We start from the raw sequence: 24,718 nt of genomic DNA on the forward strand, positions 1-24,718 counted from the left end.
ATAAGCAATATTTTCAAGCAAACTACCTTAAATGGGCTACTTACAGAATGCATCCAAAATCCAGAACCCATGATTCCCATGAGATTGAAATTTAACAAATTTTATAAAAAGTTTTATAACAGAAAAGTTATCATAAAGCATTTTATGATTTTGTATTATACCATAAATATTTCCTGTGGTCAATTCCTGAGGCTTGACTGTGCTATAGATACATGGGCTACTTTCAAGGCAGATGCATCTCTAAATAACAATATTTCCTTGAATTTTTTAGAACTTTTCCAGTAGAAGCTCTGCTACTGTTGAAGACATTGCAAATCTGGTAAAGAAATATCTCTGAATTGAGGGAGGAAAATATTTCCTGTTTGGTTTACATGGGAGGCTGACAGGTATTAAAAGCCACAGAGAGACCAAGTAGGGAAAGGATGAATGCACATCCCCCACCCACCCTCACTAGAGGTCATCCAACATATCATACCATACCTGGATCTGAATCCCAATTATACTATATAAAAAAAATCAAATAATTCACTTCTTCCAAAGTCTGCTGGAGTTGTTGCAAAACCACACTCTCAACCACTTTCCCCCAAAAGGGGAGGTTAGATGCTGGATGAAAATTGTCCAGAATATGAAGCCCAGTGATGGCTTCTTGTGAAGGGGGCAAACCAAACTTCTCTTTAAGAGTTAATGGAAGAGTTCCCTCATTCAAAGAATGTAACTTCTGCTAGAACCAACTCATGTGTCACTCCCTGGGCCACTTTAACAAATTAGGAGGTGCATGGATCTAAAATGCCTGTGGCTGAACTCATAGTCCTAATGACCTTGTCCACCTCCTCAGGCTCAAACTGTTCCCAGATAACTAAGCAAGACTTCTTCCAAGGCATCTCCTCTGGATCTGCTACAAGACCAGAGTCCAAATCCAAGCAACTTTATCCAACAGATGCTGAACAAATTCCTTTGCATGCTCTCCCCACCCAAAAAGGGCTCATGTCATCTGAAACTGGATGCAATAAGGGTGGAGAAATACTGATGCTTTGTTACCTTTACCGCCACACAGTACTCTAACCTACAGTATGCTTAGTTGTGTTCTGCTCTTTGTCCAAACTCTTGTTGATACCAGCCACACTCTCGGCATCTCTTGTGTCATCTCCCTCAACTCCTCCATAAACCTTGGGGAGTAATGGTATCCCTGAGGGGAAAGAGGTTGTATGGGCACAATCCAATCCAAAGGCTCAGCCAGTTCCTTATTCCAAATAGTGACCAAGATTTTGATGGGCCGTGCAGCAGATTAGCAAGAACAGCCCTTGCTTCCTCTGAAAGCCATTAGCTATTGGGAGTAGACCAATCTAATGGGTCCAGCTTCCCTGTAGTGAATAGTGGTATTAGAGAACTCCAGGGCAATCAGAGTGTGATCTGATCACAACAAGGGAAACATCAAGAGCTTCCCCCATTTCAAATCACATAGCCATGGTTCCAACAGGAAGACCAGATCCAGTGCGTGACTAATCTCCCATGCCAGGCTCTGAATGATGTGCAATAGGCCCATTGCTGTCATGGTTGTCATGAACCCCTGAGCCACCGCATACCCTGCTCCTACAAGAAAGCAGATTAAAATTCCCCCAAGACCTGAAGAACTCCACAAACAACCTAGAAATGGAGTCAAGGAGCTCAAGCAGGGAGGTTGCTGTACAGTAGGGAGGTTAGTTCAACAGCAACTATCCCAACTGATCCCTTGAGCCCAACCTAATGAACAGGGTCTCACATCTGGTGATCTGCAGTACAGGGACCATGAAGGCCATGAGATTCCCAGATGACAATCATGGCACCTCCACCCCTGCCGCAGAGTCTTGGCTGATGCCACATTCCAAACGCAACTGGAGATAATCCCCGAAAGGGTTCCTTTCCCCCCTTTTTTCCAAATCCTGCCAGTTGGAACAAAACAAAAATTACCAGCTAAGTTTGTCTGATAGTCACAGGCCACCATTACTTTTCTCCAGGCAAGTGAGGAGACTGACAAAGAAGAAATCGCTCTCACTCTTTTCCTTCTCTGGTACCCTTTACTTCTCAGTAGCTCTTTCTGCCACTCCTCAGAAGTAAAATGAATTGCAGAAGAGGACGGACAATCCACCAGTCCTTGGTAATGTCTATTTATCAATAATTTGCTGGTATATGTTTATGTTACACCCTGTCTTTTCTGAGATGTCATGGGAACATATGTGGCATTCCTTATGTTTATCTTTTTGGGGCTGAAAAACTACGATAATTGGTTTAAAGAAAAGACAGCTTCTTTTGGTTCCACACTGGTGATTTTTATGGATTTTATAAACCTGTCTTAAACCATGCCTTACTCAGGGGGAACTAAAGATTAAATGAAATTGCTTTGGCAAAAGCACCCTGACTTTTTTGCCTTAACTAACCCTTTTGATTTCTGGGCAGCATTCAGAAACCTGAGATGTGTTTGCTTCAATTGTGGTTTCTTGAATAAAGTGAAGTTGGCTGAGTTCATACCCCATGTTGAACCATAAACCATAGTTTAGATTCAAGAAAAGGAAACAAATCCCTTTCCCGGTGTTGGCTTAAAGCTGTATGTGAGTTTAGCCATAAATAAGCTTAATTCCTGAATTATTACCGCCTGTAATGGTATGTCATGCTCCCATCTGAAATGTCCTGGTTCAGCTGCCTTGGCATTTTCATTCTTTTGGAGCCTGGTACAGAGATCAGGTCCTCCCTTCCCAAGTCCACTTTAGTGATTGTTGAGAACAGATGTGATGAAGAGAAAACAGCAATTTGGATGAAACTTCAAAGTCATATGGGGAGTAGATAATGATAGTAGTTGCTAGATCCAAACAAATGCTTTGGCAGCCTTGGGACAACCTCTTCCCCCCCAATCTTGCAAACATTGATCTGAATTTGAGTTTCTGAGTCTTCAGAGCTAGAAATCTGCATCTTTAAATGTAAGAGCATAATTTAAATCCTTGGCATTATCTGTTTTAAATGACAACGTATTGAATCTTGCTGACCTGTTCAACTCAATAGACTGGCCTTGGTTGGGGAAAAAAAAAGGCAATTGAATGTACAGGAAAACATACTAAAAAAGAAGTTGATTCTCAACTTCTGCTGGTTGCTTGGTCTGGGTTGATGAGGGTTGGTGGAGGAACTTTCCTACTGGATGGATAGCTTTCTGTGGCTTTACCTTTATTAAACCCATTATTGTGTAGGTCAATGTTGTGGTTTCTATCATTGTATTCCTTTCTGAGGGACATGCAATCCTGAGATAAGTTCCCCTGCTGTCTTGGATGAGATTAACCTTATCAGCAAGTTGTTTTAGGATCCAGGCAGGGGCCCCTCTGGTAATGCAGCTGTGGCTCTTTGGAGTAATGCTTTTGTTGCATTTATATGAGTTCATAGCTTGGGCAAAGCTTGGTTGGATCTACCACCAGGCACAGGCAAAGGTATGTGTTTGCCCTGCTGAATGTCTCTGCTGGAATTCATGTGTCTTGATAAGCCATAACACAGTCAATTTATTATGTATTATTTTTTAGCATATGGCACGGTTAAATTTCATTGTGATTTAGTGTGCTGTGTAAGCACAGCCAGTTTATTCAACAAACAGTGGTTTACCAAGGAGCAGCATAGTGATAACATGAATTTTACTCATTGAATATTACTTTGTAAGCCCATCTCATGCTTGAAAATTGATAGGACTACCATCATCTGGATATTGTAGACTGCCTCTACTTTTATAAATGAGCCTAAAGCAAAGGCTTGGTCTACAGTCCAGAAATGCTGTTGTTCAGTTTAATTGGGTGAAGAATGAATTTATTGCTGTGGATACTAGTTATTTGAACTTCCAGCAGTAGATTCAGGCCATTTCCTCCAGATGGGGACCATTTCTTGTTCTTTCTAAGTAGGAGAAAGGTTGTCTAGAGTGTCTTGTCTGCTCCCTCATGCTCAGTAAAAGGGAATATGAGATAGCCAATAGAATTTTTCTTTATTAAGAAAATAAAAAAATTGCAGCAGCAAAATCATGTTCTTAGTTGGAGATCTGTCTTCTGCCCGCTTTATAGCTGTCAAAATGTTACTGACTCATCTACCGTTGCCTTCAGGTGCCTCCTCCAACTTAAAAACAAAAAGTGAGCTCTTTAGTTGCTGAGAGATTGCCAGACCCTGCATTAATTTTTTTATTCATGTTAGCTGCTGTTTGCTAAACAAGGCAGAGTCAGTAAGTCTCGAACAAAGCAACCGTGGCTTGTTTGACCAAGTCCCCCTTTGCGTTTTTTTGCAAATGCTTTTTCTCCAGGTAACTGGGTGCAAATCAAGACAGAAACATGTTACCACAGACATCCATCCCCATTTGCAACTGTAGCTTAGGAATGCTGTACATTCAAGACAATCGCCGGGTCGTGTCACTCCCGATAACTCCGTTTTAGAAGCAAACTTTGAGCTGGCAATACAGGCCTCTGAAGTGAGCTCTGGAGTCCTGTTCCTTCCTGTCCCCCCCAACCTGCCTTACTGTATCTCGATGTGAAACAGGGAGAGAAAGGTGCCTTTTTTTTTTTTTTGAAGGTCTGTATTGTCCAATAGGTAAGCTGCTACTCTGTTCGCCAGACAGTCTGCAACTGAATCTGAAAAACAGCTCGGCTCTTCTTCAGTGTGATGGAAGAGAAATCTCTCTTAGGCTTTTAAATGTTTCCTCTTTTAATTTCCTATGGTCTGGAGGGGAGAGGTGGACCGCAATTTGAGAAAAGCTCAAAGCCCAAGCAAATGATCAACACTGAAAAGGGGCTTATCACTGGCTGAGATAGCAACCCGTTACCTGCAAGCACCAAATATTCTAGGATGTATTAGATCAGCGGCCCCCAACGTTTTGGGCACCAAGGACCGGTTCCATGGAGAGAGGTTTTTCCATGGACCTGGGGGCCGGGGGTAGTTTCATGCGCTGCCTGCACCCCACGGATGAGACTTCACTTGTTTTCGCATCCTGGTTTCTGGCATGCTGTAAACCGGTGCCAGTCCATGCCTAGGTGCTGTTTTTCCCTAAGCATATCATCCATCTCAAATTCTGTAGTGGGACTCCCAAATCTCTATGTGGATAAGGTGAAAACTTAATAAGGGATTGCTCATTTTTTATTGCCTAGCTTTATTTGGGCTTGGGGTTAAAAATATCATCCATCCCTTGAATGGAATCATTCACAATGCTTGTTCCCTCTCATTAGCAATTAGCGGTCCTGGGACCAGATGTAAGTTCTGTGGTGGTGGGGGGAATGCCAACAATTCCCTCTATTGTCAGTTGTGAAAAAAAAGTGTGTCTGTACTGGAAGTAGTGAGAGTGGATTTACTGACCAGCTATTTACCGTGTTTCTCATATAATAAGGCTGGGTCTTATTTTTTTTTGAGCCCTGAAAAAATGGCTAGGCCATCTTTTTTTGGGGTGACTTAATTCCCCTCCCCTTGCATCTTCGGCCGGGCGGGCGAGCGGCGATGGCTTGGATTTTGACCTTGGCGTTGGTGGGGCACTTCGTATCGGGGTCAACGCAGGCAGCACCATATCCGGGTGTGCAACAAAAGTACTTCCTAACGGCAAGCCACCCCACCATTCCCCACATTTCGCATGTTTTAATATAGGCCTTAATTTGGGGGGAGGGGCTTAATTTCATTTCATGCCTATAAAACATGCTGGGCCTTCCTATTGGGGGAGGCCATATTGTTGGAGAAACAGGGTAGTAGAAATAGAAGTCATGATCTTCTGGAATGGAGATGGGCAGTTTGCAGCATCAGAGCCAAATGCAACCATCAGGTCTCTCTTATTTGAAACCCCTGGATTTTTTGTTATTGTTGTTTTGAGGCCAAGGATCATTGTGTGATTTTCTGCGGTTTAAGGGGAACGGGAGATAAGAATACATACATATTGCAGTATAAACTCTAAAATAGGCTTTACATAATGAACACCCCTCCAGGGGAAAAAAGGGATTTTTTTAAATCCCTATCCAATGGCATGGTGCAAATTTAAAACCATTTTGTGTCATCTTCCTTGCTCTTCGTGGTCCTCACTGCCTACTCCCACCCATGTTAAGTATGGTCCCTGTCACCAGCATTAGACCTTTTCTAATGCTGCTTCAGAAGCGGCCCTCCAGTAAAACTAGTTCTTGGTATAAAATAGCGAACTCCACCCTCCAAAGAGGATGCAACTGTTGTTTCTATGGTCTCTTAATCCAGGATGAAGTTCAGAGTGTTGAATGAAGTGTTACTAATGTTGATAATCTGATTCATCTCTTCGGTTTAAGTAAACCAAGCCCATCCATGTGTAGACGTGCTGGGGAGGGCCTCTGTTGATGGAGAAGTATTGGGGAGGGATTAAGAATCTTTTTAACTTTTTGTCCTGCCCTGCAAAGAGTCTAGGAGATGTTTCATCCTCCAAGGACGTGGAGGAGGTGGTGAACAGCATGCAGTTCTGAGCCCACCAATGAAGGGAGTCAAGTTTGAAAGATGTACCCTACATAGATTAGTAGTGGTCATTGTTGTGGTTGTTAAAGCGAGGGAGTCTCGCTTTAATGACCACAATTGAGCCCAAAATTTCTGTTACTAAGCAGAGAGGTGTTCAGTGAATTATGCCCCATACTAGCTCGATACCCTTGCTTTGCTACGAAACTATGTGATCAGGCTTAATTTTGGGGGAGAAAAATAAGGGAAAAATATTCTGCCTCTGTCTACCAGCATCCATCAATATTCATCTGGCTAGCGTCCTGTCAGTGTGTGAGAGAGTTGAGGGCTGTTTGGAAACTGAAGCAGTATTTGCTGTGTGAGCAAGAAGGAGACAGCAAGGAGCCTGGGTGTGGCTTAGCTCAACTGTTCTGTACTAAAGCTGCTTGGTGCTGTGAAACTAAAACTGAAACTTCTCTGCTTGTGTTTTGCATTTGGAACAGATTTCTTTTCAGGTGGGGAGTGGGAGTAGAACTCCTTAGCATCAGAGCGTGTTAATAGTAATATATGAAATACTAATGCTCTGATGGTCATTTCAAAAAATCCTTTCTTAGTGAGCACCTAGAAGCCAAGAGGAACTTACGTGCCAAATTTCAAGTTTATAAGTTTTACAGTTCTGGAGATTTTGTGATGATATGTGAGTGGTATCTTGCTTTTATATACAGTATATAGATTATGACCTTTCTTGCCACAGTTGTTAAGTGAATCACTGCACGTTAAGTTAGTAATACCGTTGTTAAGTGAATCTGGCTTCCCCATTGACTTTGCTTGTCAGAAGGTCACAAAAGGGGATCACAAGACTCTGGGAGACTGCAACCGTCATAAATGTGAGTCGGTTGCCAAGTGCCTGAATTTTGATCACATGATCACGAGGATGTTGCAACAGTTATAGGTGTGGAAAACGATCATAAGGCATTTTTTTTCAGTAACGTATCTTCAAATGGTCACTAAAAGAACTGTTGTAAGTAGAGGACTACTTGTATTAGCTTTCATTTACTTACATAGCTCCAGCAAAAGTTGGTGGAATTGCAGGGATTCAAGAGCCCTCATCTCCATTCCCCTTAAGTGGCTTTATTTCTCATATCACCTTGGAATCATTTGTGGGTATCTGTGAGAAAATGGGTTAACACATAGAAAGCCTCAGTGTATTTAACCACAATTTATTAAACAAACTATAACTGGCTGATTCACAGTACACAGCAAATCACAAATCATTTACTTAGCTGTCATATGTTTCTGCTTGCGGTACCGTCTGGAGTCAGCCTTAATATGCTTGTAAGTGTGTTTGTGTATCTGTTGCTGTTGACCTGTAATTTCACATGCATCCTTTTCAGATTTGATCATGCTGACAAAGTATTAGCAATCACTTGAAGCTTGACTTCATAGTTCTGGCTTGTAAAAGGGTACAGCAAGTGGAATTCAGGCTTGTAAAAAAATTTTCACCCATTAAAATTGCCTGGGATGGATGACTGCCTGGATGATTGAGAATCTCCACGGACCCATTAAAGTCCTGTCCAAAACAACCTGAATATGGTAGAGCGGTTTGGAGCACAAGCTCATCCCAGAAAAATGATGGAAATTCTAGGACCTACTTTATAAATTTCCTGGCCTTCCCTTATGTGTTTTTTCCCCCCAGCAATCAATTGAATGGCTCTCTGTTTATTTTCTGCTTGCTTCCACTATAGAGCTGGGAAGTTCTCCATAGAGCTGCTCGGAGCATTCAGAGTGGGAGGTGCTTCAGACTCCGCTCTCACAGGCTGAGCTTGAATTGAGGAACGCTCCTCCTCCTCCACGTGACTCCTCCGTAGCGTTCCCCAGTTTTCGCTCAGCCTCGTGAGAGCAGGCTGTTTTCAGAGCAAGCTCCTTGGCCGATTCAGGATCTCCTCTGATTTTCGGTTTTCAGGTTTGATTCCTATTTCCTTTAGCCTCTGCGCAATTGGTTGTCTTCATCAACTCCAGGGGAACATTTTTCCTTCTCCCCTAAGGGGGAAAAAGCGGGCGGCTTTGCAGCGCTCCTGCGCTAACCCCCCCTCCCCTCCTTGATCTAATCTTCTCCCTGCTGCTTTCCACGCCGCCCTCATTAGCGGCTTGATCTTCTCGCGCCTTAAAGTGCCGCTGGTTCTCCCCCCCCACGAACGCCGTTTGTTCTAGGAAGAGGCTATTCTCTCCTGCGCTGCCCCTCTCGGCAATCTGAGCTTGCCGGAGGAGCACAATTCCGCCCTGAAAGGCCCCGACTCTCAGCTCAGTTCGCGCCCGCCATTTTGGGCATCGCCTTGTGGTCGGGCGCCATTTTGTTTTTTTCCGTTTCTCGCTGAATCCTGCTGCGGGCTACTTTTGGCTCTCCAAAACAGACATTATCAGCCTGTGTAGAGCATTGTTTCTCTTAATTGGATTCCTACAACTACCTTGGTTTGCTTCTGTTTATATTGTTGGCCCATCCCGCAGCCACACTCAGGGCGAAGTATAGCAGCACCCCCCCTCCCAGTTTTCGCCTGGGAGGACAGCTGCTGGAGGCCATACCTCTCTCTTTTACCTCTGGCCTCAGGCGTTCATTCGGCTAATTGGATCATTAATCAACTTGTCTTCCTTATAATTCCTTTGCTAATTTCTATCAGCAAATTGTTACCCCTTTCTTTTGGACCAAGACCTAAACTTATACCGGTTCAAACATATATATTTTTACTTGAAAATAATATAAATATAAATATAAATATAAATATAAATATAAATATATATATATATATATATATATATATATATATATATATATATACACACACACACACACACACACAATATATATATACACATATACATATATATATTAATTATATAAAATAAAAATAAAATAAAAATATTTTAATATTATTATTAATATATACTTACATATAATTTTTTTATATCATAGTACATATCAAAATTCCAAAAGGGGGACACGGACCAGTTGAAAGGACACCCGGCCTTTGCTGCAGGTCGAACCCTAGGCGAGCCAACCGCCTTTAGTATCCTTGTATACGCTCATTACCTTTTAAAATGGCAGACGACAACCCTTCTAAAGGCCCTTCCTTGAAGGCCAAATCGAAATCTCACCATTTGCGCAGGCAGGCTAAGGAAACTTCCAAGGCCTCCCAGAGGGACACCTTAAGGTGCCATAAGGCACTGGAGAAGGAATTCGACAGGCGAACCAGGGAGTCACGCTCGGTGCCTCCAGCCCTTCCACCTCTACTCAACCCCCCCCTCCTCCAGACTACTCTTCCCTATCCAGGCGTAGCTCTCCCCAGGGTCATCAGGCTCCTGGAACAATGACCAGATGGACACCCGAAGCCACCTTTACTCCTACGGCTGCTGGTCTGCGCCAAGAGGAACCTTCCATAGTCGAGGTTCCAGAGCAAATGAGATCATGGATGGAGCTGGCTATCCACCAGGGGATTGCGGAAGGTCTTCAACAAATGGCCAGACCTGGCTTCTTCCCGATGGTCCCCGAACATGAGTCTCTATCCGTCAGATCCCTACCCAGATTGGATCCTCCTCACGGTCAGGTACTCTCACAGAGGGATAGCCCTCTTCCAGAAAGGGAGCAGGAGGAGGAGGAAGGGGGCATGGATCAATTTAGGGAGGAGGAAGAATTCAAGTTGGGATCGACACACTACAGTGAACCCCTATCGGAGACGGAGCCAATGGAGGGGGAGATGTCCGAGGATGAGGGCCTCACCCCCGACCAACCCACATTTGTGGGTCTGTTTAAGCCACACCTGTACAAATCACTACTTTTTAAGGCCAAAAACATCTCTGGCCTATACACACAGTCTCCCTCTGCCCCCCCCTTCCTCAGCGGAAGGCCCAGAGGATTCCATTTTTAAGCAGCCTGTTGTGGAGGCTGAAGTCATTCCGGCTCCACCCATTTTTTCTGACCTGGTATCAAACCAGCTGGCTTCCACCGGGGCCCCTCCCACCCCTTCCAGCCAGGATAAGAGATTTTTCAACCTTGATGCGGACTTCTCTAGCCTACTAAATACCCCCAAGGTTGATGAGCCCATTGTTGGCTTAGCATCCTCCTCCTCCCCAAGTGACCCTCTGGAGGCCCTAAAACCCGAAGACAAGCGGGCTGAACTGGCCTTACGCCGGGCTCACCAATCTGACGCTTGGGACATTAGATCGGCCACGGCCGCTTCCTTTTTCACCAGGTCTTCGATCCGGTGGCTCCGCCAATTAAAACAGCATGTCCCCACCTCTAATGTAAGGGCGCACCAGGACATCGCTAAGCTTGCGGCCGCAGCAGAATTCTCGGCCGACGCCACCTACCATTCGGTTAAGTTTTCCACTAGGGCTATAACTGCACATGTCACAGCCCGCCGCCTGCTCTGGCTCAAACACTGGCAGGCGGACGTCAAAAACAAAGTCAAATTGGCCACTGCTCCCATTAAGGGAGACAAATTATTTGGCCCAGCTCTGGAACCCCTGTTAGTTGAGAGCCGAAGCAAGAAAAAATTTCTCCCCTCTCTTTTTTGGAGATCAGAGCCAAGAGTCCCTCAGCCCTTTCGAAGAGGGTCCTTTCGACCCTTCTACCAGCCTTCCTTCCCGCCCAGGTACCCGAGACCCCCCTCCTTTCGGCCATCCCAACCCCAGGATCGAGCCGACTCGGGCGACAGGAGTAGAAGGGGCGGCAGCTACAAAAGACCTTTCAGGGGATCAGGTGGAAGACCCTTTCAGCGCCCAAGATAGATCCCGCACTTCCCCCCCCCCGCCATCGGCGGATGTCTTAGACATTTCGCCGACCAATGGGATTCCTCTACCTCTGATGCCTGGGTTAGAGACACCATCAGGTTCGGTCTCGCCTTGAATTCCAATCCGCCCCTCCGACTTTTTCATGGCATCCCCCCCTTGAAGGACCCCATCAAACGCAATTTGATGGATTCCGCTATTCAGCATCTCCTCGATATACAGGCCATCCAACCCGTCCCAACCGCTCAACGAAGGCGGGGTTTTTACTCCCACCTCTTCGTCGTCCCCAAACATTCCGGTGGATGGAGAGCAATCTTAGACCTAAAACGACTTAATCGTTACTTGATCCAGCGCAAGTTTAAGATGCACACCTTACAGTCCATTCTCCTGGGTACCAGGCAAGGGGACTGGCTTTCCTCTAGAGACCTTTCAGAAGCATACTTGCACATCCCAATTTGGCCCTCCCACTACAAATTCCTCAGGTTTTGTTACAACAAGCACCACTTCCAATATGTGGCCCTCCCCTTTGGATTGGCATCGGCCCCTAGGACCTTTACCAAGGTCCTCGCGGCACTAGCGGCTCACCTTAGGAACCTTCCCGTTCGCCTCCACTGTTACCTGGATGATATCCTCATCCTGTCCCCCTCCAGACGTCAGGCAGAGAGGGACACCAGGGCTACTCTCTCCACCCTCCAAGCCCACGGGTTCCTTATTAACTGGCAAAAGAGCCAACTGTCACCATCTACCTGAATTACCCATTTGGGGTCTGTAATCGATTCTGTCAAAGGAAAGGTCTTCCTATCCTCGGATAGGCTCCTTAGTATCCAGAAATCTGTAAAACAGATCAGGCGATCAAAAAAGGTAACTCTGTTAGACTTGTCTAAGTTATTAGGTAAGATGGTCTCATGCATTTCCATTGTTCCCTGGGCCCGTTTACACACCAGATCCCTACAGTGGTTCCTGCTTCCATTTCAAAGAGCCGGCAGAAGCAATTCGAAATCTATGGTCAGGGTACCTCCAAAGGTCCTCACGTCCCTCCTATGGTGGACCAACCCCGCCATCAACAAGGGTCATTACTTCAAGGAGCCCCAGAGGCTCACCCTCACCACAGACGCCAGTCTATCCGGATGGGGCGCTCACGTCCACTCGTTCACGGCACAGGGTAGATGGTCGGAGACAGAACAACGATGCAGTATAAACTGGTTGGAACTTCACACGCCGTACACCTGGCCTTGCGCAGATTCCTCCCTCAGGTACACGGACGTCATGTTCTCATTCTCACGGACAACGTCACAGCCAAGGCTCACATCAACAGACAAGAGGGCACCCAGTCCATACGGTTGATGAGAGAGGCCGAGCGCCTCTGTCGTTGGGCAGAATCCAATCTCCTCTCCCTCAAAGCAGAGCATATCTCAGGAATTTCCAACATCCAGGCGTACTGGCTGAGCAGGGTCACGGTGGACCAGTCAGAATGGCGCCTCCACCCGTCACTGTTCAGGGAGGCGTCCAGAATCTTCGGCCAACCGGTAGTGGACCTTTTCGCATTCCCACTCAACGCACAACTTCCAAGATTCTTCTCGAGGTACCCCTCACACGGGGCGGAGAGTCACAACGCACTACGTTGCCCCTGGCCCCCAGGGCTCCTATACGCATTCCACCCACTAGCCTTAGTTCCCAGAGTCATCCAAAAATTAATCCACGAGAAGGCGGAACTGCTTCTGGTGGCCCCCTACTGGCCCAGACGCCCGTGGTTTGCAGACCTTCGCAACCTATCAGTAGCCCCCCCCTTGGAGGATTCCCCTGGACAGGATCTCCCTCTCTCAGGGGCCCCTTCTGCACCCGGATCCCCAATGGCTCCAGTTAGCCGTCTGGAGGTTGAGCGGAACCGCCTAAGGAAAGAGAAGTTCTCTAATCAGGTTATTGACACCATCTTAGCCGCTAGGCGACCCTCAACCACCCGAATCTACAATGCCACTTGGAATAGTTTCTGCAAGTGGTGTCATAAATCCCGAGTCAACCCACTCTCCCCATCTATCGCTCAAATTCTGGATTTCCTCCAAGAAGGACTGAATAGAGGGCTTTCCCCTAACACCTTGAGGCGACAGGTCACAGCCCTCACAACTGTTATCTCTTGCGACAACATTGGCTCCCTTTCCCACCACCCTCGCATTAGGGCATTCCTCAGAGGAGCCACTAATTTATGCCCTCCAACTGTTCACCAGTACCCTACCTGGGACCTCAACAAGGTCCTTACTTCACTCACTAAACACCCCTTTGAACCTCTAAGGGAATCCACCCTCCAGTTTTTAACATTCAAAGTTGTGTTCCTGGTGGCCATTACATCGGCCCGTCGAATATCGGAAATCACAGCCTTATCAGTTAGAAAGGACCTCTGCGTTTTTCACGCCGATCGTATGGTTCTCCGGCCCTACCCTACCTTCCTGCCCAAGGTCAACTCAGCCTTCCACAGGGCGCAGGAACTCATCCTCCCAAACTTTTGCCCCAGACCCTCGTGTGATAGGGAAGCACTTTGGCACACCCTGGACGTGAGATGTGCCTTGCGCATCTACATCAACCCTTTAGGAGGTCTGAATCCCTATTCCTTTCCTTCCAGCCCAAGACACTGGGTCACAAAGTTTCCCCTTCAACCATCGGTCGCTGGATCAGAGCAACTATCTCTAGATCTTATCTGTCACAAGCCCTGCCAGTACCCAGTGGAATAACAGCACATTCCACTAGGAGCGCGGCTACTTCGGCAGCTTGGGCCACCCAGGCCCCAATCACTGATATATGCCGGGCTGCCACCTGGGCTTCCCCGTCTCCCTTCATTAGGCATTACAAGATCGACATATTTGCCTCAGCGGAGGCCTCGTTTGGCAGACGAGTCCTACAGCGGGTCTTCAAGGACCCAGAGGGGCTTCCGAACCAGACGGAGTCCCTCCCGTAGGACAGCCAAGCTTTGGTATGTCCCACTCTGGATGCTTCGAGCAGCTCTATGGAGAATGGGCGTTGGTTCTTACCTGACACGCCCCTTCTCGGCGAGGTGCGAGGAGCATCCAGCCCCACCCTAATTTCACCATCTGGTGGGGAATCTTGTTTCGGCCAATGATCCATTAGTCAGTTAGGATGAGAACACGGCCTTTTCTTCTCGTCCTCGCAAAAACTGGGGAACGCTACGGAGGAGTCGCGTGGAGGAGGAGGAGCGTTCCTCAATTCAAGCTCAGCCTGTGAGAGCGGAGTCTGAAGCACCTCCCACTCTGGATGCTCCGAGCAGCTCGCCGAGAAGAGGCGTGTCAGGTAAGAACCAACGCCCATTATCCGTGAGGGACCAATAAAAATGTTGCCTGATTTCTTTTTATTTTTTCCTCCCCTTTGTAAAACTTTTCATTTGCATTTATATAATTCAGAGCATTCAAGGGAGCAGTGAGGTGGGAGCTTAACTCAGCCTCAGTTGTCTGTAATGGAAAAATATATTATTTGAACTGTGCCTGAGATGAGAACCTGATCCACACTTTCCAGTAGGTCTTAATATGATTGTTAGTTTTCAGATTAGTTGGTATGATTTGCAGTGGTTTATTAGCTATGATTTACGACCTAACCGTGGCTCCACATGATTTGTGAACCTAACCTCAGTGGAAACTATTGAGAAATGAGCCAACCCCAGCTCATGCTGCTGTGCCTTAGACATGCTAGTTTCTAAATAACAGTCTCTAGGCTAAAGTATCTTAGAAATCATCTTACATATTCTTTGGCATTGGTCTTGTAATTTCTGAAATTGTCCAGGGTAATTAAATGATCAGGATTTCCTTTTCAATGCCTCTGGAATGTTGGGTCTTTGGGGCTAGACTGTGAAGATGTGAAGCGTTTTCTTCATGGGTTGGCATCTTCTGATTATTTTTGAGCACTCCCAGTCTTTCTAACCTGGTCTTCTAGCAAATAGAATCTGTTTTCATCAACCTGCAAGAAGCCAGAATAGAAGTTCAGCACACACCACCTATTCTATAGCTTATTGAGCTGCGGTGGCGCAGTGGTTAGAGTGCAGCATTGCAGACTACTTCTGCTGACTGCCGGCTGTCTGCAGTTTGGCAGTTTGAATCCCACCAGGCTCAAGGTTGACTCAGCCTTCCATCTTTCTGAGGTTGGTAAAATGAGGACCCAGATTGTTGGGGGCAATAGGCTGACTCTCTAAACCACTTAGAGAGGGCTGTAAAGCACTGTGAAGCGGTATATAAGTCTAAGTGCTATTACTATTATGAACTTGTTCCTTTATTTGGATTTTACTTGTAAGTTATTTCCCTTGACTGAGAAGTGGGATAAGACCAGAGGTGGTGTTCAGCAGGTTCTGACCAGTTCTGGAGAACCGGTAGCGGAAATTTTGAGTAGTTCAGAGAACCGGCAAACATTCCCTCTGACTGGCCTTGCTCCCATCTATTCTCTGCCTCCTGAGTCCCAGCTGATTGGCTGGGTCTTCTTTTATTGCCCTGCACAGGAGAACAGAGCTGGAAAGCAGGTTAGTGGGGCGGGGAGGGAATGGAGATTTTGCAGTATCCTTCCCCCAGGAGTTGGGGAGGGAATGGAGAGTTTATCCTTCCCCTGCCATGCCTGCCACGGCACGCCCACCAAGCCAAGCCCACAGAGCTGGTAGTAAAAAAAATAAAAATGAATCCCACCACTGGATAAGGCTATAATCAGCATGTTTGTGAGTTATACAGCAGTAGCTTTGTCTGAAAAAGATTTCTAGTGATCAGCCCAAGTGTACCCACTATATTAAACCTCGTCAAATCTGGTCTTGCCTGTACCCTGTGATTCATGCTGGTGGAGTCCTCTGTTGGGCCAAAGCCAAGTGCCATTTAATTGATTGGATTGCAAGGAGACCTATTGAAAATAATAACCTCTGCTCTCCCCTACAGCCTTCCGTATGTTGAGACAATCCTTGGCTGTTTGCCCTGGACTCAGCCGGCTTGCTTCCCTGCCACTTCATTGGCCAAATTATTCCCAGGAGTATTAATAGAATGATGAGTGGAGCCCCTTGCATACTCAATGGAGTTGATGGCTTCTGGCTCTGAACCTCTTGGTGAGGTAAGGTCCCATTTCTGCCTTGAATCTGTCCCTTTAAGACATGGGGAGGGCGCTGGGTGGTTTATTGGCTGTTGGAGAGCTCTGCTGAATTAGGAAGACGTTAAGAGTTGCCCGGCCAGCCCTGCTGTCAAATGCACGTCAGCATGTCTTTTCCCAGCTTTTATTTAGAGAGCTAACTTTGGGTGTTGTGGCTTTCCTGCTTAGAGGGCTATATCTTTCCTGTTTTGCTTATACTTGCCAACATTTGAGGAATAGACCACAGTGCCATGGTGGAGGAGACAGTATGATCAAATCCATGTAGGTCTGAATATAATGATTATAATTCACTAACGGGAAGGCTGATGCCTTAGACTGTCTTCCAATTTGGGTGACCTCACCTATTGTTGAGAAAATCTGAGATGCAGCAGATTTAGGACTCCAGCAAGCATTCCAAGCAAACTGGCATTCCCAAAGCTTGCATCAAATACAAAGTGCGGAGTGACGCTCTGTATCAGATTTCTCCTCAGAGCTGCAGTCCATTCCCTGGGTGCAGTTTGAAATAATGTGTTTTTTTGAGCGCTCACCATTTTTTCCCCCAGGAGTTAATCTCTGAGATGGGCTCCTATGTACCTCCTCCTCCTTTACCTAGGAAGATTTGACAGTTATACCTTTCTATCTGTGCTGCTGACTTTGAAAAACTGTCGCCGCAATTTGATCTGGAAGAAAGCTGCGGTGGCAGAACCCCAAGATGCAGTGCATGTTGTAACAGAAACTTCTTTTACTTGTCTGGGATTGTTTTTTTTTTCCTTCTTCTTCTTCTTCAGGTTATTAACAGCTGGATGTATGCCAGTTCTAAAAACAATTGTCTGCTAGTCATACATTGCTTTTTTAAGTACTCCATTTAGAAGGATTTTAAAAAATAAGTATTTATTCTGACCTTCCAGCAGGATTTTTTCTGTTTTGAATTTTATTTTCTATCTCCCTTTTACTTTATTAGCATAGTTGGAATGGCTTGGGCCCTGCACGTGTTTAATTGGCTGAAGCCACACACACAAACGCGCGCACACACACACACACGATCAATGAGGCTTATCTATGTAATTGTGGGATTAAAAATTAGGTGCCATATCAAGCTAAAGCATTCAGACCTTTTTTCTCCCAGCTTCCGTTGGCTCTTTAATCTCCTGCTTTGCTAGCCCCTTAGGTTTCTCCTCTTCAGCTCAAGGATGTGAGCAGCTCAGAAGCTGACAGGCAAAGAAACTTGAAAATGTCTACCTGATGGGTAGCAATGGTGGGGGTGGAGGGTGGGAAGGCAAACTGTGTTCCTGAAATGATTAACCAAGGGATAGAAAATAAAAACGGCTATCATAATGCCTTTAGGGAAAAAAAAAATCTCTTTACGACTGTATTTGGAATATGGCACTGAAATTAGTGCATGCCTTTTAAATGCGTGTTAAAGAATTGCAAGAAGAGTAAACACAGTAATGGTGGGCGGGGGGGGGGGGGGATAGATGGAAATCCCTTCCCTAGGAGGAAAGTCAAACTACAGCTAGTCTTCAACTTACAACAGTTCATTTAGTGACTGTTGAAAGTTATATCGGGACTGAAAAAATGGGACAACTGTTTTTCACAGATAACTTCGCAGCTTCCTAGGATCACGTGATCAAAATCCAGATGGTTGGCAACTGATTCATATTTATGACTGTTGCTGGGTTCCAAGTTCTCCATAGAGCTGCTGCGAGCATCCAGAGTGGGAGGTGCTCCAGTCTCCGCTCTCACAGGCTGAGCTATAATTGAGGAACGCTCCTCCTCCTCCACGTGACTCCTCCATAGCGTTCCCCAGTTTTAGCTCAGCCTCGTGCAGAGACAGGCAGACTTTTTGCAGCTCTTCCTTGGCCGATTCAGGATTGTTCTAATTATCTCAGGTTTGGGTTTTTTATTCCTTCTCCTTGGTCCCTGCGCACTTGGGTTGCCTGGTATTATCTTAGAGGAGCGTTTTTTCGCCCCTCAAGGGGTGGAAAAGGGGAGTCTAACATTTTTTCGCGCTACCCCCCCTTCCTATTCCCTGCCGTCGATCGTAGCCAGCTCTGCCTTCAGGCAGCGGCTTGCCGTTTGCGCTATTTATAGCGCTCTGTTGTTCCTTCCCCCCAAGAACGCTTAACTAGAGGGTGAGCTTGTCTCCCTCCTGCACCTCGCCTTTTCGCTTGTCTAAAGCTGCTGTTTTGATTGAGGTGTTGCTTTTCCATCTCTGAGAGATTGCGCCGGTCCCGGCCGCCATTTTGGGCGCGCCTTGTGGCCGGCCGCCATTTTGCTTGCTGATCGATATAGCTGCGGTGACTTTGGAGGCCCGTAGCAGGACCGGAAGGCCTGTTCAGTGCCTATTTAATTGGGTATTGTGGCTCCTAGCCCTACTACTCTCATTAATAATTGTTGGCTATTCCCGCAGCCTTGCTCAGAGACGAGGTTTGAGGCATAATTAGTTCTTCCCATTTTGTTGGGAGGCTGCCTCAGGAGGCCCTTTTTCAGTTTTTTCACTATTTTCCTTTGTTTGGCCTCAGCGTTCATTCGGCTCATTGGCTATTTTTTTGAATTTCCCTTTTTTTCCTCAAATTTCTGTTTTATTCTGGCATTACCTTGGCAGTAATACGGCTCTGGTAAACCTTAATTGATCACATTCTTTTATACAAAAATAATAATAATAATAAAAAAATAAAAATAAAAATAAAATAAAATAAAATAAATATAATAAACAAATAATATAATAATACGATTTAAATTTTTTTTGCCAAAAGGGGGACGCGGTTCAACTACAGGATATCCGGCCTTTGTTGTAGGTCGAACTCCTAGGCATGCCAACCGCCTCACTGAGCATTACCTTTGTGTATTTCTTACCTTGTTATTATGGCAGAGGACAATCCCAGAGGACCTTCCTTGAAGGCCAAATCAAAGATGCACCATTTGCGCAGGCAGGCCAAGGAGTCTCCCAAGGAGTCTTCCAAGGCTTCTCAAAGGGACGCCCTAAGGCTCCATAAAGCCTTGGAGAAGGAATTTCATAAACGTTCAAGGGACTCTCAATCTGTAACTTCAGTACCTAATATTCTCACCCCTTCTCCTTCCACTCAACCCCCTCCTCGGCCAGAACAACTTTCTCTTTCCAGGCACAGTTCGTCCGCTCGCAGCCTCCAAGTCACTCGGACACCTGAGGCTACATTCACACCGTCCGCTGCTGGCCTACGACCAGAGGGACCATCCACAGACATTATTCCAGACAGTATTAGAGAATGGATGCAGCTGGCCATCCGACAAGGGATCGCAGAAGGTATCCAACAGTTGTCCAGACCGGGTTCTCAAACGATGGCTCCTGAAGTTGAATCGGTTTCTGGAAGATCCCTCCCCAGACCGGCTACTCACCATGGTCAGGTACCTTCTGAAGGGGAGTTCCCCTTTCCAGAAGGGGAGGAGGAGGAGGAAGAGGAAATGGGCCCTGAACATTTCGGGGAAGAGGAAGGATCGGATAGGTGGTCCTTACACTACTCTGAACCTCTTTCAGAGGTGGAACTGATAGGAGAAATGTCTGAGGACGAAGGTATCTCTTCTGACCAGCCCGCCTTTGTAGGTCTGTTCAAACCCCATCTGTTTAAATCCTTGCTATTCAAGGCGAAAAATATTTCGGGCCTGTCGGCCCAGTCACCCTCTGATACTTCCCCAGCAGCCTCTGGGGACCCAGAGGACTCCATTTTCAGGCAACCGGTCGTGGAGACCGAGGTTATTCCTACGCCACCCATCTTCTCCGACTTAGTGGCAAAGCAGTTGGCCTCATCAGGGCCCCCTCCCGCCCCCTTCAGCCAGGACAAGAGATTTTTTAATCTCGATGTTGATTTCTCTTCCTTGCTAGAAACTCCTGAGGAGGATGATCCCATAGTGAGGCTAGCATCATCTGCTACTCCAACTGACGCTCTGGAAGCTCTAAAGCCAGAGGACAAAAGGGCTGAGATGGCGTTACGTCGAGCACATCAATCAGATGCTTGGGCCATTCGTTCAGCCACGGCCGCATCCTTTTTCACTCGATCTTCTATTAGATGGCTCCGCCAGTTGAAGCAGCATGTTCCCCCATCTAATACCAGGGCTCACCAGGACATTGCGAAGCTTACGGCCACAGCGGAATTTGCGGCCGACGCCACCTTCCATTCTGTGAAATTTTCGTCCCGGGCCATCTCCTCACACGTTACGGCCCGGCGTCTGCTTTGGCTTAAACACTGGCAAGCAGACATCAAAAATAAAGCTAAATTAGCTTCTGCTCCCATCTCGGGAGGCAAATTATTTGGTCCGGCCCTGGAACCATTGTTGATGGAAAGCCGAAACAAAAAGAAATTTCTCCCATCTCTGTTTCGCAGACAGGAGGCCAGAGTGTCCCAGCCCTTTCGAAGGGGTTCCTTTCGTCCCTCCTATCAGACCCCCTACTCCCCCAGGTTTCAAAGAACCCCGTCCTTTCGGCCGGCCTACCAGGACCGGAGCAACACAGGTGACAGGAATAGGAGGGGGACCAGCTACAGGAGACCCTTCCAGGGCGCAGGGAGTAAATCGTCCTGCCGCCCCAGATAGTCCCACAACTATCTATCCCGTTGGCGGACGCCTCAAATATTTCGCCGACCAATGGGAATCATCCACTTCTGACATTTGGGTCAGGGACACTGTCAAATTCGGCCTCTCCCTTGAGTTTCAGTCCCCTCCTCCGAAGCATTTCATGGTTTCCCCTCTCTCCAGAGACCGCTCCAAGCGTGCTCTCATAGAAGCCGCTATCAAACATCTTATCGACATCAGGGACATACAGTCCGTGCCTCCCTCGCAGCGAGGACAGGGGTTTTACTCCCACCTTTTCATAGTTCCTAAACACTCCGGAGGCTGGAGACCCATCCTAGATTTGAAGAGGCTTAACCGTTACATTGTCCGTCATAAGTTCAAGATGCATACACTTCAGTCTATTCTTCAGGGCACCAGGAAGGGAGACTGGCTCACATCCATTGACCTTTCAGAAGCATGCCTTCACATTCCCATTCATCCCTCGTTTTTCAAATTTCTGAGATTTTGCTACAACGGTCAACATTTTCAATATGTGGCCCTTCCCTTTGGTCTAGCCTCGGCCCCGAGGACCTTTACCAAGGTTCTGGCAGCCCTAGCGGCTCATCTCAGAAACTTCCCCATCCGCATTCACTGCTATTTGGCTGACATCCTCATCCTCTCTCCTAACAAATGCCAAGCCGAGAGGGACACGAGTACCACCCTCTCGGTTCTCCAGGACCATGGGCTTCTCGTAAATTGGGAGAAGAGTTAGCTTACCCCCTCCACCCGAATAGCTCATTTAGGGGCAGTAATTGACTCAGTTAAGGGGAAAGTCTTTCTTTCCACTGAACGGTTTCTCAGCATCCAAAAATCGATCAGGGACATTAGACGAGCAAGAAAGGCTTCTTTACTGGATTTATCAAAATTGCTTGGCAAATTGGTCTCATGCTTCTCCATTGTTCCCTGGGCCTGGCTGCATTCCAGATCTCTGCAGTGGTTCCTCCTTCCTTATCAGCGCTCCGGCAGAGGCAATTCAAGAGCCGTGGTGAAGGTTCCTCCAAGGGTTCTCGCATCGCTCCTCTGGTGGACCAGACCCGCTACCAACAAAGGACATCTCTTCAAGGAGCCCCAAAGGGTCACACTCACAACAGACGCCAGCCTATCCGGATGGGGCGCACATATCCATTCACTTTCAGCTCAGGGCACTTGGTCAGCAACCGAGCAACGCTGCAGCATCAACTGGCTGGAGCTTCACACAGTATACCTGGCCTTACGCACCTTTCTTCCTCAAGTGCGAGGGCACCATGTTCTGGTCCTGACGGACAACATGACAACCAAGGCTCACATCAACTGTCAAGGGGGCACACATTCCATCCAGCTCATGAAGGAGGCCGAGCGGCTCTGTCGCTGGGCAGAGACCAACCTCTTATCCATCAGGGCAGACCACATCTCGGGGGTCTCAAACGTTCAGGCAAACTGGTTGAGCAGGGCCTCCCTAGACCAGTCGGAATGGCGCCTGCACCCCTCCCTGTTCAAGGAGGCCTCAGCGATATTCGGTTACCCACTGGTGGACCTGTTCGCGTGACCGCTCAACGCACAGACACCGAGATTCTTTTCACGGTACCCCACCAAGGGGGCAGAGAACCGCGACACCCTACGTTGCCCCTGGCCCACAGGGCTCTTATACGCCTTTCCCCCCCTCCCGTTAATCCCCAAAGTGATCCAGAAACTGATCCTCGAGAGGGCGGAAGTTCTTCTGGTTACCCGTACTGGCCCAGGAGACCGTGGTTTGCGGACCTTCGCAGTCTGTCAGTGCCCCCCCCTTGGAGGATTCCGCCAGACAGGATTTCGCTATCCCAGGGTCCTCTTCAGCACCCAAATCCGCAATGGCTTCAGTTAGCCGTTTGGAGGTTGATCGGGACTGTCTAAGAAATGAAGGCATGTCCGATCAGGTCATCAATACCATCCTGGCAGCAAGACGGCCTTCGACCACCCGCATATATAATGCCACCTGGAGCATATTTTGTAAATGGTACCACAAGTCTCTCATCAATCTGCTTTCCCCTTCAATCGCACAAATTTTGGCCTTCTTGCAGGAAGGGCTGGACAAGGGCCTCTTCCCCAATACTTTGAGAAGGCAAGTTGCAGCCTTATCAACTGTGGTCTCCGGCAGCTCTTCTGGCTCACTTTCACACCACCCTCGTATCCGAGCATTTCTTAGAGGTGCCACCAATCTGCACCCTCCAGTAATTCACAGGTACCCGACCTGGGACCTTAATAAGGTACTCACGGCTCTGACTAAGCCTCCCTGTGAGCCTCTAAGGGAGGCATCACTTCAATTCCTTACGTTCAAAGTGGTGTTTCTCGTAGCAGTCACATCTGCATGGCGGATATCTGAAATAGCAGCTCTGTCCGTTAGAAAGGATCTATGCGTTTTCCACGCTGATCGAGTGGTCCTGCGACCAGATCCTTCCTTCCTGCCCAAGATCAACTCGGCCTTTCATAGATCACAGGAACTTATCCTTCCTAATTTTTGCCCCAGACCTTCTCGAGAAAGGGAAAGGCAGTGGCACACTCTCGATGTCCGTCGGGCACTTCGTATCTATATCACTCGTACTCACCCTATCAGGAAGTCAGAGTCATTGTTCCTGTCATTTCAACTAAAGACGCTGGGTTTCAAAGTATCCCCGTCTACTGTTGGCCGTTGGATCAGAGCTACAATATCCAAGGCCTATTTATCCCAGGAGCTTCCTGTTCCTAGTGGAATAACCGCTCATTCTACAAGGAGTGCAGCTACCTCAGCAGCCTGGGCTACTCAGGCTTCGATACATGATATCTGTCGAGCGGCTACCTGGGCGTCTCCATCACCCTTTATCCGCCATTATAAAATCGATGTCTATGCTTCAGCAGAAGCATCCTTTGGCAGACGAGTCCTTCAACAAGTGACGAGAGATCCAGAGGAGATTCCGGACCAGACGGAGTCCCTCCCGTAGGACAGGCCATGCTTTGGTATGTCCCACTCTGGATGCTCGCAGCAGCTCTATGGAGAATGGGCGTTGGTACTTACCTGACACGCCCGTTCTCGTCGAGCTACGTAGAGCATCCAGCCCCACCCTAAATGGTCCGTCTGGTGGGGAATCCTGCTTCGGCCAATGATTCAAGCAGTTTATAGTTGAGAGTTGTTACAATAGTTAAGATGAGTTGATAGTTGTTTTTTTCCACTCGTCTTCGTAAAACTGGGGAACGCTACGGAGGAGTCACGTGGAGGAGGAGGAGCGTTCCTCAATTATAGCTCAGCCTGTGAGAGCGGAGACTGGAGCACCTCCCACTCTGGATGCTCTATGCAGCTCAACGAGAACGGGCGTGTCAGGTAAGTACCAACGCCCAATCACTTTTTGCAATCTTCTCACAAGCAAAGTCAATGGAGAAGCCAGATTCACTTAACAACCGGCTTACTAGCTAATCAACTACAGTGATTCACTTAACAACTGGCAAGAAAGGTCATAAAATGGGGCAAAACTCCCTTAACAAATGTCTCACTTAACAACAGAAATGTTGGGCTTGTTATCAAGAAAAAAATACAAGCAAAAAGGTACACGGTCCACTTTGATATAGTGCATGATCCAGCCTTTTTTTAAATAATACTTCCCTCCGAAGTCATCTAATGGAATCATTATTTGGTATATAACAAATTTATAGAATTTGCTGCCACACATAGGCAATGATACTTTCGAAACGGGATTAGGCCAGGTCGTGGAGGATGCGGTGATAGCTGATTATAATGGCTGTATTCTGCTATGGGTTGAGGAGAATTTGGATTTGACTGGTGCTTGCTGGGGAACAGTAAAAGGGATATGACCGCTATGACAGATTTGGCGGTTGGGGGCGGAAGGTGGGGGGA

The 24,718-nt window shown here is 47.2% G+C and overlaps 2 protein-coding genes across 9 annotated transcripts in view; one reads left to right on the forward strand and one right to left on the reverse strand.

The window, feature by feature from the left end:
* The window catches only part of LOC113422963 (uncharacterized), a 55,628-nt gene extending 44,135 nt beyond the window's left edge, over nt 1–11,493 (reverse strand). The window contains exon 1 of the mRNA XM_087954199.1: nt 11,271–11,493. Within this exon, the coding sequence (XP_087810325.1) occupies nt 11,271–11,493 (223 nt within the window). The remainder of the gene's footprint in view (nt 1–11,270) is intronic.
* The window catches only part of CDK16 (cyclin dependent kinase 16), an 85,398-nt gene that overhangs the window by 6,598 nt on the left and 54,082 nt on the right, over nt 1–24,718 (forward strand). For 4 of the 8 annotated variants that reach the window (XM_087956643.1, XM_087956640.1, XM_087956639.1 and 1 more), the window contains exon 2: nt 16,110–16,278. The exons of the other annotated variants lie outside the window; for them this stretch is intronic. The gene's annotated coding sequence lies outside the window, so the exon portion shown is untranslated. The remainder of the gene's footprint in view (nt 1–16,109; nt 16,279–24,718) is intronic. 8 annotated transcript variants of the gene reach the window in all.

The sequence above is a fragment of the Notechis scutatus genome, chromosome 2, assembly GCF_049901735.1.
Source record: "Notechis scutatus isolate UNSWTSFEM ecotype Mainland chromosome 2, rNotScu1.2, whole genome shotgun sequence".
Lineage (NCBI taxonomy): Eukaryota > Metazoa > Chordata > Lepidosauria > Squamata > Elapidae > Notechis > Notechis scutatus.